This window comes from Chelon labrosus, assembly GCF_963514085.1.
Source record: "Chelon labrosus genome assembly, chromosome: 18".
In the NCBI taxonomy this organism is placed as follows: Eukaryota; Metazoa; Chordata; class Actinopteri; order Mugiliformes; family Mugilidae; genus Chelon; species Chelon labrosus.
The window spans coordinates 4,271,175-4,289,058 of record NC_140351.1 but is presented as its reverse complement, the minus strand read 5'-3'; the positions used below and the strand labels follow the sequence as shown (position 1 = coordinate 4,289,058).

Genomic DNA, 17,884 nt, shown 5'->3' with positions numbered 1-17,884 from the left:
TGCACGAAGCACTTTATGAGTTAACTCCATAACCTGGTTTACCTCCAACCTTACTGCTGCTTCTGTACACCATGCACTTTTTCTATGTGTGTTAAGTGTTGTTACCTCTGCTATTTATGTGCCTATTCTTTTTTGGCTTTAGTACTGTGATGCTGTGTTGTCATTATGTGTGTTACATGTGAGAATACCAAAACACATTCCTATCAACTGTATTGTTATATTGTTGAAATGGCTATAATAAAACTTGAACTTGAACTTGATTAATGACTTTTGAATGTACAGTATAGGTCATATTGTATTTCGTGGTGGTAGAGAAGCTCTCCTCTTTACCCTGGATACGACCTTGCAGGCTGGTTTTGTACACATGATGCCTCCTTTCAGGTTTGCCATGAATAATGCTCAATAAAGTAAGGTGACATATGACATAAACAACGGCTCTTGCTGCAGTGACTGTGAGAAGATGATGTGACAGAGAGTGCCAAGGTTCCTCCTCCTATTTATTGGATCCTTCTGATTACCCCAGATCAACTTCACCTGAGGGAGAGAACACAGGATTTAAACAGTCTTTACTTCTCTTGACCAGCAGAGGGAGACACCGGAGCCTGGAACAACCAGGAAAGACAGAAACGAGGGATCAAGAGAAGACTGCACTGAATCAGTTCTGATCTGATGGAGCTCAAACTAAAAGGTTTTCTTTCCTCTATGTCCAACTCACTGCTGAGCATTTACAAGTAAAATACCAGCTGCATCCAACCAATAAATATCTTTGCTTGTATAAATAGATATGGAACATATTGTGGGTATTTATCCATGTTTTTCTTGTACTGATGGTAGTATCTTCTGTTACAGTAGTCTTCAGCAAAATTATTTTCCATCCTTCTCCACTAAGATTAATTATTACAATTTAGCTCATTTTAAAATGCTCTTTTTAGAGGTTAGGTAAACATCACAATAACAATCATTCAAGTCAATTTTCACAGACCTAAGCTTTATTAACCCCAGTTAAATTAGTCTGGCTACCAGATGAGACACATAGTCAGAATCAGAAACAGCTTTATTGGCCAAGTATGTGTTCACATACAAGGAATTTGACTCGGTAACTTTTGCTCTCTTGTGCAAAAATACACAGAAGTTAAATAAACGTAAAAAAATACATCTCAATCTGTACAAAAAAAAGGATAAGAGCAGATATATACAATGATCCAGGAGTTTGTATAGTGAGTATTTACAATTAATGCAAAGTTATTGTTCATGTGAATGGTCTCAAACTCCGACTCCTCTAATGCATACTGTAACATACTACACAATAAATACAGAATATAATGTATATGTCCAAACAAACACACATAAACAAGTCTTATTACAGTTTGCACGATTAATTTGAATCTGCAATAGACATAGTGTATAATAAGAATAAAGTACGTATGCCTCAGTCCTTTTTTTAATTAGTAAATACAAATGTTCCTAGCTACTTCCAGTGTTTCAAGAATAATAATATATTTTAGTCGTGAACACCTTTCAAAGCACTCAAGGTCATCTTAAACAGCAATACATGAAACATCATAGGATAAAACATACAATTCAATATAATGAAAGAAGATTTCAAAGTGCATAGAAATGAGATAAGGGGGAAGTGAGTTGAATGGAGTAAGCTACATTAAAAAGATGTGTTTTGACTTTGGATTTGAAACATGTCAGAGAGTCTGTGTTTCAAATGTCAGGTGGGAGATTGTAACAAAGGTGTGGAGGAGCTGAGTGACTGAATGCTCTAGAACCAATGGCGGACAGATACGGCGATGATGCTAAAAAGGGAACAAAAAACAGCAAGAAACAGGGAATAAAGTACTGAGGTCTCACAGCACAGCGTAAAAATAAGTGATTGTACTACTGAAAAAGTGTCTTGATATAACTCAGATCTCATAGTGGAGGAGGTATCCAGGTTTATTACTGAGAGGAGGTATCTCAGATTGGTTCATCGTCAGGTTTTCTCTCTTCATTCTTTCCGAAAAAAAAAAATTTAATTAAAACACAGAAGACGACAAGTAACACTGCTGCTGCCACTGCTACTCCCACGTGACCGGTCCCTCCCCAACTCTCTGAATTCTCTGAATCAGGACTCAAAGTTGATGTGTGAGCTTGGAGCTGATCAGCAGCTGTAAAGCATAAAGACAACAGTGGTGACCATATTCTAAACAAGAGGATTCTATTGACATCTCTTTATTCATTCATATTTACCTGTGACATTGAGTTGACAGGTGTCAGCGTCGTTACCATAATCTGTGTTCACTTCACACCTGTATCTGCCTGAGTCACTGGTCCTGAGTCTGGATATTTGAATTCTGATTCTTCCTTCTTTGAGGCCGTCTTTATCATTTTGGATTCGACCTAAAAACTGTTCATCCTGGGACTCTGGGACTTCAACACCATTTAATACATCAAATATGACTTTATGGTCAGTTATAAGGAAACAGTGGACAGAAAGGTGTCTGAAGGCTTTGTCAGTTCTGGTTGTAAACTTCCACTCCAGGGTGACGTTGTCGTTCTCCTCTGCCTGATAGAAGATCTGAGTCACATTGACTTTAAATGGGGAAGTGGTTGCTAGAGAAGAAACAAGAAAAGCAGTGAGACTGAGAACTGTAATACCTGAGAGTCTTTAAACATCTGTAGAGGTTTCTGTTTTGTCATTTCTTGTATTTTGTGGATTAAATGCAGGTTGGTCAGTGAACTGGTGACTGGATTGATTCATATTTTGACTGTATCAGATAAAGGACAGAAAACAAATGTTCAAACTTCAATTGTTCAAATATTAAAACAGATCATGACAGACAGAATGATAAAACAAAACTAATCTATCTTTATATCTGTGTTTATCTTTCATTCCTAATAAATTGATTTCATAAACTTACCAAAGATGATTGAGGTCAAAGTGATGACCAGCAGGGTCAGACAGATCATCTTCTTTCTGTGACAGGAAACAGATTTGAAGAGTGATCAACAGGAGGTCAAGGTTCAGTCAGTACAAGTAAGAGACAGAAAATCTACAGACTCAATTAATTCAGTCATTAAAAACTATTTTCTGACAATGAACAATAAGAAGTGCATAGCTTCCAGAGATGTTCTGTAATTTTGCCTGTTTTCATTTTTTATGCACAATTTCATGTCTAATGTCAATTTGAAAAGTGCTACAGTAAAAACACAATGTACTGAAACTAGATAAAGTGATTTTAAACTGTGATGATCTGTTTCTCTCTCACAGACAGCTTTGAGGAAGTTAAGACAGATATGTTTACAAGAGCTGCATGAGCACAGTTTGAGTTTAGAGACGCTCAAAAATGAAACTAAATGTTGTTCACCTCCAATTTTCTGTATTTGTATTAATATCACACTGGGACAAGTTTCCACATTAATAAATCAAAGAGCTGAAACAACATCAGAATATAACTGTCTAATCATGAATATAGAGCAGAAATATTACGAAATAAACCAACTGTCTGTGGATTAACTGCTGTGATACAGTGACTAATCAATAGTAGGATGGCCATTTCCACAACACCAAAAAGGAGGACACTTACTGGCATTTAGTGAGGAAAGAAAAATTGCAACATACAACTCTAGTGTACTCCCCACGACAATACAATTGTGTACATGATAACGATGGTATCATGATACAGTGATTCTGAGATACTCGCTTATATATATATATATATATATATATATATATATATATGATATATCATGATGTATGTGTAACAGAAGAGGAAAAAATATTCCTGAGAAGGCAAAAAGTATTTGTTCACGGTATTTGTTTCATTCATTCATTTTCTGTACCCGCTTATTCCTGTTAAGGGTCGCGGGGGTCTGCTGGAGCCTATCCCGGGCGAGAGACAGGATACACCCTGGACAGGTCGCCAGTCTATCACAGGGTTAACACACAGAGACAGACAACCATTCACACTCACACTTACGACCAATTTAGAATCACCAATGAACCTAACCAGCATGTCTTTGGACGGAGGGAGGAAGCTGGAGAACCTGGAGAGAACCCACGCAGACACATGGAGAACATGCAAACTATACAGAGAAAGGCCAGGACTTGTATTTATTCAAAACATCTGTTTTGCAAAGTGCAGTGCCACGAAGCAGAACATGTATGGCCTTAAATATGCAAATTAAATTTACATAAAAATAAATAAATAAATGCAAAAAATATACATTCCAGTTCTTAATAAGCAGGGAGGAGGTGCCTGCGGCCCGTCTGTTGTATTTATGTTTCTCAGTGCTGGCATGCCTTTCAGTGGCCGCCTTTCCTTGTGTGCTAAGCGACAAAGTGTGCAGTACGGATGCAAATCGTCTTTGCTTCTTTTGCTGACAAACATGTGCTCTTTTGACCATTCTGCATTAAACGAGGTCCGTCTTTTCGGCATGTTAACATTCAGTTAACGAGATGAGTGACACAGCGAGCACATGGGAACAGGGGCCGGCTTGTTTACATTTTCAACCAATGAGAAATCAGAATTGAGTGACACCGCTTTTAGCCAATCATTTTTAACCAATCCTTTTTTTAAGCGAAAGTTTGACACCATTGGACGACATGCAGCGTTGCGTTCAGGTGCAACTCCAAAAAGGAGGACAAATAAGCCGGACAAGGCATTTAAATTCCGGAATGTCCGGCCTAAATCCGGACGTATGGCCACCCTAATATAGTGTGGCATAAAAGTTAATAAAAATATTAACTTTAGCCAAATCTACTTAGTTTTATAGCTAAAGTATAGATTAACAAAAACAGCAATATATTTCTGTATTTACAAGCACTTACCTTTTATTGTCGTCGATGATGACGGAAATCACCCTCTGCTGCTTCGAAGGAAGCTACAAACACAAACGCAACATAATGTGCAAGCTTCCACATACAGTCGTTCCCACAGTCTGCTTAATCTGTTAAGATGGTACTGTGGGTATATAAATCACCCCAAAATGAAAATAAATGTCAAGTAAATTTCGTCAGACAAGTGAGCTGCCTACAAGTTGAAACTTCGGTAAAGTTGGAAAGACGTTGACAGATTCCAACTTCCGGGATCAATAAATCTGAAGAGAAACGTTTTTCAAACATAATGCCCCTGTCCCACCGTAATAGCATAGACAACGAGCTACAAGGTCCAAAACCCCTAGTTTTACAGAACTAAGCCGAGCTCGTTACTTGCAAGACAAAAGAGGCTGCAAACAAAAGTAAATAACTCCACTATTACACAGTACAGAGGCTCCAAAATCACTACACACACTCCTTATGCTCATACTACAACTGCTGTTTTGTAAAAATGTGCCTTTTTAGAATTTAGGTGATTTTTTTCAAGCATGTTGATTCGCGTCAAACATTTATTATTTATTTATTTTTGCACTTTACTTTTTAAAGCTTCATGAATATGAAACTAGTTTAATTTTATGCAGTGTTATTGTTATAAACTCTTCCCAGTAACCATGACAAAGTTATTGAGATAAACAGTTTGTGAGACAGAGAACATGTCAAGGAAACGGCAAGTAGCTGTGGTGTCTGATCTCCCTCATACTTGCCTTCGTCTCGTCGTCCACTCACGCTGCTGAAAAAGTTGCTGATATCCAGTGATGGGAATAACGGAGTTAAAATAAACGGCGTTACTAACTGCGCTATTTTTTTTTTCAGTAACGGCTAATCTAACTAATTGCTATTTCCATCGTTACAACGCCGTTACCGTCAATTAGGTGGTACGTTATAAACTGTTGCGCTCTCAGCCAGCCACAAGAACTACGTAGGTGTTTTTTTTTTTGGTTCCCTGGGTGTAGCCGCATTGTTGAGAGAGGAAGCAGCAAGTCAAGGAAATAAGAAACCACCACAGTGAAAAACAAAAAGGCTGTTGGATCTACATGAAAAAAGTATGTACATCGGTTGGACATTTTTATTTACGTTAAATATATTACTGAATTACTTTTTGTTAAAGAAACATGACTTTTGTATGTTAATTCAGCAATTTTCTTTAATGTTAAGAGTGTATTCAATTACTCTATGTTAAACCAACATATTTTTTTTAAATTTACTTTAAAGCTTTTTTATGCTTGTTATATCCAGTTATCATCTGTTAAAGCAACATAAGCTTTTTACATAAATTACACACACTTGTTCTGTTAAATCTACTGTAAGAAATTACATTGTATGTATGTTATCAAAGAAACGTAAGGACATGAGCAGGATGAGATCGAGGAGGAAGGAAGAATGTCATATGCTTGAGGTGTCAGAGAACCACAGGTGGGGCACATTACCATCATGAGAACATACAGAAATGTAGATGAGTAACATTTGCTGTCCCATCTGTTTTACATTAAAGGGTCACTATCCTGGGAAGACAAGATACACCCAAACATCAAACCATCATTATGTAAAGATAGGCAATCTGTTTCCTGACTGTTGCAAATGAAGGTAGGTAGGTTCGGGAGAGAACGATTTTGGCTTCCCTCCACGCTGCGTGTTATAAAGAGATCTGATTCATATGCTGAAGTCTGAAGTTCTTCGGAGACTTAGCAACTCTCTCTTCCACTACACTACCTGACCCAGACAAGTAAATTTTAAGTTTTTGCATACTTTGCTCATCCATTGCATGATAAAATTATTTCCGTGCACTAATTTCTGTTACCTAAATAAATCCATTTTGTACATCCTTCTGTCTGATCCAACCTAAGCTCTTATTTACAGCATTTACCATGACATTTCCAAAAACAAATAAGACATAAATATCTAACAAAGGTTAAAAAAAAAAGGCAACTGGACTTGTAGAGTTTTGGAGAAGACGTTTCACCACTCATCCGAGTAGCTTCTTCAGTTCTAGGGGACTGGTGGGAAGTCTGAGGTTTAAATAGGAACTCCTCCTGAAAAAACTTGCTTGTTATGCTAATAACCAGAAACTGGCGCAGCTAATTTACATTAACGACTTACCTGTTGTTGAGGGGGTACTGTTTTGTCCCCCTCCTCTTCCCTATAAATGGTGCTCTAATGACTCTTGTCCCTCAGAGGCTCCAGTGTCAAGATGTGAATGAGACTGAAACTTCTTGAGGACAGAAGTTAAAACTGTATTGTAAATAGATGGCAGATTAAATCTCAGTCCACCTCCTCTGTATAGTGAAGGTTTTTCCAGTCTGACATAGATGGCTTCCTTTACTCCTCTTTCCGTGAAAGGGCCATGTGGCTGCAGGTTTTCATTCCAACCATGCAGCACCCATGCAGTGGGTGTGGCTGGCAAGTTTTTGTTCCAATCAAGCAAGAGGACACCTGAAATGACTGTGTGAAGGCAGTTCAGTTGATTGACTGAGCCAAGTCAGGTGTGCTGCTGCATGGTTGGAATGAAAACCTGCAGCCACATGGCCCTTTCACAGATCAGTTTGACACATGTGATGTAGATGGACTTTGGCCGAGTAGGGGCGTCCACTGTAAAAATCTGAAGTAAACTAAAGGCAGCCGTCGCAGTTTCCCCAAAACTTTTCAGGGCGACTTTGACTTTCCACACCTCGCGACCGCGGATATATCTCCGCAAGCTAACAGGGTGGTTATGACCCTAACCTCTCCACTAAACGTAAACTCCAGTAAATGTTAGCTAACATCGTCTTATTCATGTTGCTCAGTGTTCCTGGCTGAACATCGGCTTTATGGAAACTATACATCTAAAGTGACTACCTTGAAATCTGACAAACATTTGATAAGTTTTAATTGTCCTTACCTTGTCCATAACTCTCCAAGTTGACTTCAATTTGTCTAGTGAGGGTGAAAAGATGGCGGTCAAAATTCCTGCAGAAGTTTTTCGAAGGGGGCAGAGTTTAAAGAGGAAACATAACTATTTTCTGTTTTCTTAACACGACTGAGACTTGTAGACTTGGCATCCACCAAGATTTAAGGGGTTATACATGATTGAAGCATGTTCAGAGGAGAACATAACTCAATCATGTCTTCTATACGAAATGTATACATGTAAATTGAACAATCCCCCCTTTTCCCCTTTTTTCAGTGTATTTGGTTGTCAAAATAATTTGTTATTTAAATTAAAAACATTTAGCATCTTTAAAAATCTCAGGTCTTATATTTTGATGCTCACTCTGATAGAGGAGGGGTCTCTAGACATATTCCTGTGGTTTTGTCTTCCTTCATTCTTTCTGAAAATATGTAAAACTGTAACACAGAAGACGACCAGTAACACTGCTGCTGCTCTCAGGTAGAGACTGGTCCTTCCCTAACAATCTGAATTATCTGAATCAGGACTCAAAGTTGAGTTTGGTGCTGATCAGCAGCTGTAAAGAATAAAGACAACAGTGGTGACCATATTCTAAACAAGAGGATTCTATTGACATCTATTTATTCGTCCATATTGTTACTGTCATGTGATCAGTGACTAGTCAACGTGATGCTTAAAGAGTCATGGCACAGCAGTGAAGTCGACTAGTCTGTACAACCCCTAGTATGTATATGATTTTAAAAGCTTTAAAAAGGCAGAAAAAGTGTTTGTTAACAACACCTGTAGCTGAAGGAAACCGTTTTGTTTCTGTCCTCTTTCTCCAGTGAATGGTGCTCTAACAACTCTGGGATGAAACTTTTTAAGGACAGATGTTCAGACTGTTTTGTAATTTGATGTCACGTTATGTCTCATTATTGCAGTACAACTACAAACACTGCACATACAGTAGTCATCAAAAGTCTGTCTGCTGAAAGTCTGTGTGTCTCTGGCGCCACCATGTGGTCAAACGGCTATAAAGCGCTATTTTGAAAAGTGGCAGACTTAGGGCCTGTCCACACGGAAACGCAAAAACGCCGAAACGCATAAGTTTTTCATCGTTTTGGCCTTTCGTCCACACGTATCCTGTAAACGCATTGCCCTAAAACGCACTTTTCTGAAAACGGGTCCCAGGGTGGAGAAATTCGCAAACGCAGCTCTTGCGTTTTCACGTGGACGGCGAATACGGGGAAAACGATGACGTCATCGCCACACTCCCGAGCAGCCTTCCACCTCCCGCGAGACGTCTCGTAACAACATCAACAACAATGGCGGACTACATGCTAGTTTTCATGCTGGAGACGATATTGAGCCTATTAGGGTTACTAGGGCAACATATCATGCTCCTGTGCCACCACGCTGAGCAAAAAAGGCGATTTGTAAACAGCGCTCAAGCTTTATGCGCATGCTCCGCATCTTCCTCTCCATTTTTGGTGAATTTCTGAAACCGAAACAGCGCCACTTATAGGCCTGGAATAGGAAGTAGCGTTTTCGGTCGTGCTGAAACGGATCCGTGTGGACGCGGATATTTCTTGAAATGATGATCGAAAACGGAGAGGGAAAAGATCGTTTTCGTACGTGTGGACGGGCCCTTAGAATAACTTTGGTAAAACGACCCATTATCAGTCAGACTCCAGTCACAAAGTGTGAACAGATGTTATGGCTGTATTGTAAACTGATGGCAGGTTATATCTCAGTCCAGTGTTTTCCAGTTTGACATAGATGTCTTCCTTTACTCCTCTTTTAAACCATCTGTCTTCTCTGGACCTTCAGGTGTAGATGGAATAAAAAGCTGTCTCTCTTGTTGAACCATGTCTTTGTGAACGAGTTGCTTTGTTTCTCCAGTTTACATATTTGTATATTCTTCACTTCACTGAACGACATACAAATAAATAGATTGACTAGGTTGAGTATTTTTGACTAGGTTTTATTTTTCTTTGGAGTGAACAAGTTTCTGCCTCAGAATTAGTGGAATTGAACTGAACTTGAATGCTGTGTTTTTGCTGCTCACATTTGTCTTTTCAGAACTGAATGAGTGGTGACATGTCTCCAAGATACTCTACAGGTCTAATTTTGGGTTTTACCATGACCTGGATGATTGAGAACCTTTACAGACAAATGAATAATAGCTCATTCTAAAGCCTTATCGTTAGTCTCTCACACACAAAATCAAGCTATTTAGCATTGACTGGCATATGCTCACCAAAATCAAGCTCAGACCCACATGAAGCAAGGTGTTAAACTAATGATTTACCAGTGTTGACCACCTTGACTGGCTCACAACAAAGTGATCAAACTCAAGCAGAAGTTGCTTTAAACTATTAAGATTAAACAACTTAATCAACAAAGAAACAAGACAGGTTGGTCAAATAAACTAAACAAAGAAGCCACTCAAGCCAGCCCACATAGGACCGTAGGACCTGGTGTTTTCCGCCTAACTCTTAACATACCAAACTGAACAATCAGAAATAAGACTGAAAAAGAGAGACTACCAAAATATTAAACATAATAAATAAGTAAAACAGAAGCTACATAAACAATGGCTCTTGCTGCAGTGACTGGGAGAAGATGATGTGAGAGCGAGTGCCAACGTTCCTCCTCCTATTTATTGGATCCTTCTGATTACCCCAGATCAACTTCACCTGAGGGAGAGAGGGAGACACCAGAGCAGAGGGAGACACCGGAGCCTGGAACAACTAGGAAAGACAGAAACGAGGAATCAAGAGAAGACTGCACTTCTCCCTTTTTGACAAGTGTTCTGATCTGATGGAGCTCAAACTAAAAGGTTTTCTTTCCTCTATGTCCAACTCACTGCTGAGCATTTACAAGTTAAATACCAGCTGCATCCAACCAATAAATATCTTTGCTTACATAAATAGTTATGGAACATATTGTGGGTATTTATGCATGTTTTTCTTGTACTGGTGGTAGTATCTTCTGTGATAGTAGTCTTCAGCAAGTTTATTTTCTATTCATGTCCACTAAGGTTAATTATTACGACTACTTAGATCAATTTAAAATGCTCCTTTGAAAGTTAAATTAGTCTGGCTACCAGGCGAGACACATAGTCAGAATCAGCTTTATTGGTGTAGTATATTGTATATAGTGAGTGAGTATTTACAATTAATGCAGAGTTATTGTTCATGTGAATGGTCTCAAACTCTGACTCCTCTAATACATACTGTAACATACTACACAATAAATACAGAATATAATGTATATGTCCAAACAAACACATAAACAAGTCTTATTACAGTTTGCACGATTAATTTGAATCTGCAATAGACATAGTGTATAATAAGAATAAAATACATGTACGTTAATCTTTTTTAAATTAGTAAATACAAATGTTCCTAGCTACTTCCAGTGTTTCAAGAATAATAATATATTTTAGTGGTGAACACCTTTCAAAGCACTCAAGGTCATCTTAAACAGCAATACATGAAACATCATAGGATAAAACATACAATTCAATATAATGAAAGAAGATTTCAAAGTGCATAGAAATGAGATAAGGGGGAAGTGAGTTAAATGGAGTAAGCTACATTAAAAAGATGTGTTTTGACTTTGAATTTGAAACATGTCAGAGAGTCTATGTTTCAAATGTCAGGTGGGAGATTGTAACAAAGGTGTGGAGGAGATGAGTGACTGAATGCTCTAGAACCAATGGCGGACAGATACGGTGATGATGCTAAAAAGGGAACAAAAAACAGCAAGAAACAGGAAATAAAGTACTGAGGTCTCACAGCACAGCGTAAAAATAAGTGATTGTAGCACTGAAAAAGTGTCTTGATATAACTCAGATCTCATAGTGGAGGAGGTATCCAGCTATATTACTGAGAGGAGGTATCTCGATTGGCTCATCGTCAGGTTTTCTTTCTTCATTCTTTCCGAAAAAATAAAATTTAATTAAAACACAGAAGACGACCTGTAACACTGCTGCTGCTCCCATGTGACCGGTCCTTCCCCAACTCTCTGAATTCTCGGAATCAGGACTCAAAGTTGATGTGTGAGCTTGGAGCTGATCAGCCACTGTAAAGAATAAAGACAACAGTGGTGACCATATTCTAAACAAGAGGATTCTATTGACATCTATTTATACATTCATATTCACCTGTGACATTGAGTTGACAGGTGTCACCGTCGTTGCCATAATCTGTTTTCACTTTACACCTGTATCTGCCTGAGTCACTGGTCCTGAGTCTGGATATTTGAATTCTGATTCTTCCTTCTTTGAGGCCGTCTTTGTCATTTTGTACTCGACCTAAAAACTGTTCATCCTGGGACTCTGGGACTTCAACACCATTAAATACATTGAATATAACTGAGACTTTATGGTCAGTTATAAGGAAACAGTTGATAGAAAGGTATCTGAAGGTTTTGTCAGTTCTGGTTGTAAACTTCCACTCCAGGGTGATGTTGTTGTTCTCCTCTGCCTGATAGAAGCTCTGTGTCACATTGACTTTAAATGGGGAAGTGGTTGCTAGAGAAGAAACAAGAAAAGCAGCGAGACTGAGAACTGTAATACCTGAGAGTCTTTAAACATCTATAGAGGTTTCTGTTTTGTCATTTCTTGTATTTTGTGGTTTAAATGCTGGTTGGTCAGTGAACTGTTGACTGGATTGATTCATATTTTGACTGCATCAGATAAAGGACAGAAAACAAGTGTTCAAACTTCAATTGTTCAAATGCAAATGTTAAAACAGATCTCGACTGAATGACAAAACACAAACTATGTAAATATCTGTGTTCATCTTTAATTCCATAAATTGATTTCATAAACTTACCAAAGATGATTGAGGTCAAAGTGATGACCAGCAGGGTCCTACAGATCATCTTCTTTCTGTGACAGGAAACAGATTTGAAGAGTGATCAACAGGAGGTCAAGGTTCAGTCAGTACAAGTAAGAGACAGAAAATCTACAGACTCAATTAATTCAGTCATTAAAAACTATTTTCTGACAATGAACAATAAGAAGTGTATAGCTTCCAGAGATATTCTGTTCAAATAGGCCCCACACACAAGGCCCCGTGTTTCTGTTGATTCTCTTGTTTCTGATATCCCGGTTATTATCATCATTAAAGACTCTTCCCACCCCACTCATAAACTGTTTACCCCCCTCCCCTCAGGATGAAGGTCCAGAACTAACAGACACTTTTCTCTCCAGCCACATCTGGAGGCCGAGAGCACAACTGCAAACACTCTCCTTTAAATCTCTACTTAAAACATACTTTTATTGGAAAGTATTTCCTGGTTTTAATTAGGATTTTGATGAAGTGTTTAAATGTATTTTAGTGTATTTAGTCACTCAACTATGTTTTATTTTGCCTGTTTTTAAAATATGTATGCACAATTTTATGTCTAATGTCAATTTGAAAAGTGCTACAGTAAAAAACAAAATGTTCTGAAACAGGACAAACAGATTGTAAACACAGTGATTAACGGTTTCTCTGAACCGCAGCTTTGAGGAAGTTACGACGGATGTTGTTGTAAAAGCTGCATGAGCACGGTTTGAGTTTCGAGACGCTCCAAAATGAAACTAAATGTTGTTCACCTCCAATCTTCTGTATTTGTATTAATATCACATTGGAACAAGTTTCCACATGAATAAATCAAAGAGCTGAAACAACATCAGAACATTGTCTACTAAATATAGAGCAGAAATATTACGAAATAAACCAACTGTGGTACAGTGACTGGTGTAAAAGTTTAAAAAAAGGTTAACTTTAGCCAAATCTACTTAGTTTTATAGCAAAAGTATAAACTAACAACAACAGCAGTATATTTCCGTATTTACCGTTTATTGTCGCTGACGATGATGTCCGTCTGTTTTCAGAGCAGTGGCACTAACGGAAACCGCACTAGGGAAACGCCCACACACTTACACTCGACTCAACGCATGGTTTAGGTTTTGAGTCAAAATGTGAAAATTCAGACTGATTACTGAGCCACCAAGATACACTATATTACCAAAAGTATTCGCTCACCCATTCAAATGATCAGAATCAGGTGTTCTAATCACTTGGCCTGGCCCCAGGTGTATAAATTCAAGCACTCAGGCATGCAGACTGTGAAACAAGACATTTGTGAAAGAATGGGCCGCTCTCAGGAGCTCAGTGAATTCCAGCGTGGAACTGTCATAGGATGCCACTTGTGCAACAAATCCAGTCGTGAAATTTCCTCGCTCCTAAATATTCCACAGTCAACTGTCAGCTCTATTATAACAAAATGGAAGCGTTTGGGAAAAACAGCAACTCAGCCACGAAGTGGTAGGCCACGTAAAGTGACGGAGAGGGGTCAGCGGATGCTGAAGCGCATAGTGCAAAGAGGTCGCCGACTTTCTGCACAGTCAATTGCTACAGAGCTACAAACTTCATGTGACCTTCAGATTAGCCCAAGTACAGTACGCAGAGAGCTTCATGGAATGGGTTTCCATGGCCGAGCAGCTGCAGCCAAGCCACACATCACCAAGTGCAATGCAAGGCGTCGGATGCAATGGTGTAAAGCACGCCGCCACTGGCCTCTAGAGCAGTGGAGACGCGTTCTCTGGAGTGATGAATCACGCTTTACCATCTGGCAATCTGATGGACGAGTCTGGGTTTGGAGGTTGCCAGGAGAACGGTACATTTCAGATTGCATTGTGCCAACTGTGAAATTTGGTGGAGGAGGAATTATGGTATGGGGTTGTTTTTCAGGAGCTGGGCTTGGCCCCTTAGTTCCAGTGAAAGGAACATTGAATGCTTCAGGATACCAAAACATTTTGGACAATTCCATGCTCCCAACCTTGTGGGAACAGTTTGGAGCGGGCCCCTTCCTCTTCCAACATGACTGTGCACCAGTGCACAAAGCAAGGTCCATAAAGACGTGGATGACAGAGTCTGGTGTGGATGAACTTGACTGGCCTGCACAGAGTCCTGACCTGAACCCGATAGAACACCTTTGGGATGAATTAGAGCGGAGACTGAGAGCCAGGCCTTCTCGACCAACATCAGTGTGTGACCTCACCAATGCGCTTTTGGAAGAATGGTCAAAAATTCCTATAAACACTCTCCTCAACCTTGTGGACAGTCTTCCCAGAAGAGTTGAAGCTGTAATAGCTGCAAAAGGTGGACCGACATCATATTGAATTCTATGAGTTAGGAATGGGATGGCACTTCAGTTCATAGAATGAGTAAAGGCAGGTGAGCGAATACTTTTGGTAATATAGTGTACTCCTCTGAGATGTGAAATATTTGCATTAACAGGAAACCATTTTACAATTAAAATAATAAATAATAAATCCCCCTCTGCTGTTTGGAAGGCAGCTACTACACCACAAACATAATGTGCAAGTTGGCACATAGTAGTTCCCACAGTCTGCTTCATCTGTTAAGATGGTACTGTGGGTATATGAATCACCCCAAAATGAAAATAAATGTCAAGTAAATTTCGTCACTTTTGCAGCTTTTTCTTTTTTTTTTCCTGTGGATGGGTCTATATGACATCTGATGATGACGTATGTTTTTAGAGCAGTGACACCATTGTCAAGTGTCTGTGTGTATATAACTGTGTACCTATAGGCCAAGTGCTGTGTTCATCCAAACAGGCCCAGGTTTCACATGGAATGAGTAGAAATATGAAAGATCATAAGACTTTTTTCTTTGTGTTTATTTGATTCCTATTCATGACACTATGACAAGAATGACTTTATATTGTTACTATAGGCTACAGAGTTTTATTTTTTTAACATTTTCGGTTGGTGGTGTACCTTGCGATTTTTTCAATGAAAAAAATGTACCTTGGCTCAAAAACACACATCACTCGGCTAAATGCATGTGTAACCGGGTCCAATAGAAGACTCGTCCCAAATTGATAAGTATAGATCGACAACACAACCTTGGGTCTTTCACCCAAAGAGTTAAAATGTGAAATTGATTATTACCAACTCGGAGATTCCCACTAGCACAGGTAAGACCACAATAAAGATCAGAGACAAGGTTTTTCCTTTGAGTAAAATCATTTATTACAAAGACCATGTCTGTAGATTAACTGCTGGGATACAGTGGCTAATCTATAGTTAAGTTTAAAAAATATCAACTTCAGCCAAATCTACTTTGTCTACAATAGCCTATGACAAAAGTATAAATTAACAACAACAACAGAATATTTTTGTATTGACAAGCACCTTACTGTTTATTGTTGCCATGGGGGAAGAAGTAATATGATGTGTGCGTGTTTTTAGAGAAGCACGGATTTGAACTCCACTAGGCCAAACCACAGAATGCTGACACACGTTTCTTTCAGTCATACAGTGTCATTTCTGAGGACACTACAAATATCATTCAACTAATCGCTGCAGCTTTGTTTTAGATTTTAAAATTCAGACTGATCACTGAGCCTCCAAGATCCTCCTCTGACATATTTAATTGTAAAAGTATTTGCAGTTAACGACCAATTCTTTGATCAAACACTCTTACAATTACGGTTTCAGGATAAAACGAAAACTGACATCCCTCACAATACTTGACAAAAATCCAATTAACAACTTTGTTTGCATTTGCTCAAAACTGATCATCACCAGCTTCGACCCCTGACCCACAAATTAGCTAAGGTCAGTCCAGACGGTCTGTGTGTAATGTCAGTTAAGGTTTGTGCGTTACAGTTTGTAGACACAACATTCAACCTGAACGCTTCTTCTCGGGCTCAGTACACGCCCGCTGCTCCAGACAGCGGTCATAACTGACCCAGTAGAGAAAGGTAATACAGTCCGAGTGAAGCGCTGGAGCAGCAGGCCAGTCCACGCAGTAAGCACGGAAAATATCATGTTATCATAGCTGCCACAACTGGACATTACACTCAATAATTTTTACACTTATTTATAACTACAGTATTTTGATAAATGCTGACGCCTGTCACAGATTAGTGACTTTACCCAGTTTGGTTTATTTCATGCAGGTGGTATGACCCTAAATACTGACACCAACAAATTATCCTTAAGTAATATATTGCTGCTGTCTGTTTTAATACACTAATCTGGAAACATTATTGAAATATTAATCAGTTCATCATTTAATCTTGCTTGGATGTGAAGGACATGAGAATGTGGTAACATGACTTTTAAAATTGTTCTGATTTAATACATTTTTTATGTTTATTTTTTTTTCCACCTACCTTAGGTGGTGTCTGTGGCAGTGAAGTTGGTGGCAATTAGAAGAGAGGTACTCTTGGTCACCAAGACTGTTCTGGCCACTAGGGTACCAGATAACTGTCGACAGTTATCTGGTACTGCAGCTTTTCATCCCACTACACCTCCGCCCTCACTGCTGCTTCGCTGATAAGAAGCTTTCTCAGTAGACTGGACCAAAATCCTTCAGAGACGGTATTTTCACTCTTAGTCATTTTATTTCATGTTTATTTTTGTGTCTTAGTTTGATTCACCATTGAAAAATTATTACATTAAAAACCTTTGTTAAAAAATGATGATAAATGTGACAAATGTTTTTTGGTATATAGACAACTGTTTGGTGTTTCCAAAACAGATTCAGACTGCTAACAACCAGACACTTACCTGTAGTTGAATCAAACTGGTTTGGTTCTGTTCTCGTCCCTCAATGAATAAAACTCTAACGACCCATTATCAGTCAGAGGCTCCAGTCTCAAGGTGTGAACAGATGTTAAGGCTGTATTGTAAACAGAAGCTACATAAACAATGACTCTTGCTGCAGTGGCTGTGAGAAGACAATGTGTGTGTGTGTGTGTGTGTGTGTGAGAGAGAGAGAGAGAGAGCGAGAGAGTGCCAAGGTTCCTCCTCCTATTTATTGGATCCTTCTGATTACCCCAGATCAGGGATGGGCAACTGACGGCCCGCGGCAGCACTCGACGTGGCCCTTAGATTAATTTTTGAAAATTATAAATCTGTATCCTCTGCTGCACTGAATCAGTTGTAATGACACAGTTGGCCACTAGATGGCCTATAATGCAGATGCCGCCTCACACACGCCTCGCTTTCCTCTATGTCCAACTCACTGCGGAACATTTACAAGTAAAATACCAGCTGCATCCAGCAGGTGGTGCTCTCACTCAGCTAAACATCATCCTGAACATGGTGTTATGTTTGACCT

At 39.0% G+C, this 17,884-nt stretch overlaps 2 protein-coding genes and 1 long non-coding RNA gene across 3 annotated transcripts; 1 reads left to right on the top strand and 2 right to left on the bottom strand.

Annotated features, from left to right (window-relative positions):
• Positions 1 to 500: 500 nt before the first annotated feature.
• On the bottom strand, positions 501 to 5,874 carry LOC311503265 (uncharacterized protein). The gene is made up of 5 exons (XM_084565900.1): positions 5,569 to 5,874; positions 4,817 to 4,869; positions 2,907 to 2,962; positions 2,236 to 2,598; positions 501 to 2,153 (listed from the first exon to the last, which is right to left on the bottom strand). The coding sequence occupies exons 3-5, from the start codon at positions 2,953 to 2,955 to the stop codon at positions 1,963 to 1,965; spliced, it is 603 nt and encodes a 200-aa protein (XP_084422026.1). The 5' UTR covers positions 2,956 to 2,962; positions 4,817 to 4,869; positions 5,569 to 5,874; the 3' UTR covers positions 501 to 1,962.
• LOC311503266 lies at positions 5,834 to 10,700 on the top strand. The gene is made up of 4 exons (XR_014699577.1): positions 5,834 to 5,907; positions 6,201 to 6,277; positions 6,357 to 6,448; positions 10,416 to 10,700. It is a non-coding gene; the product is annotated as an uncharacterized lncRNA (long non-coding RNA).
• A 149-nt stretch (positions 10,701 to 10,849) lies between these two features.
• Positions 10,850 to 17,611, bottom strand: LOC311503264 (uncharacterized protein). The gene is made up of 5 exons (XM_084565899.1): positions 17,332 to 17,611; positions 16,935 to 17,131; positions 12,572 to 12,627; positions 11,899 to 12,267; positions 10,850 to 11,816 (listed from the first exon to the last, which is right to left on the bottom strand). The coding sequence occupies exons 3-5, from the start codon at positions 12,618 to 12,620 to the stop codon at positions 11,584 to 11,586; spliced, it is 651 nt and encodes a 216-aa protein (XP_084422025.1). The 5' UTR covers positions 12,621 to 12,627; positions 16,935 to 17,131; positions 17,332 to 17,611; the 3' UTR covers positions 10,850 to 11,583.
• Between the last annotated feature and the right edge of the window lie 273 nt (positions 17,612 to 17,884).

Bases quoted from the DNA above. Each gene is read 5' to 3' on its own strand.
- LOC311503264 (XM_084565899.1), bottom strand. From the start codon at position 12,620: ATGATCTGTAGGACCCTGCTGGTCATCACTTTGACCTCAATCATCTTT. The intron at 12,268-12,571 runs GTAAGTTTATGA...TTTCTTCTCTAG, and splicing joins TTTGACCTCAATCATCTTTG to CAACCACTTCCCCATTTAAA. The intron at 11,817-11,898 runs GTGAATATGAAT...TATTCTTTACAG, and splicing joins CTGTCAACTCAATGTCACAG to TGGCTGATCAGCTCCAAGCT.
- LOC311503265 (XM_084565900.1), bottom strand. From the start codon at position 2,955: ATGATCTGTCTGACCCTGCTGGTCATCACTTTGACCTCAATCATCTTT. The intron at 2,599-2,906 runs GTAAGTTTATGA...TTTCTTCTCTAG, and splicing joins TTTGACCTCAATCATCTTTG to CAACCACTTCCCCATTTAAA. The intron at 2,154-2,235 runs GTAAATATGAAT...TATGCTTTACAG, and splicing joins CTGTCAACTCAATGTCACAG to CTGCTGATCAGCTCCAAGCT.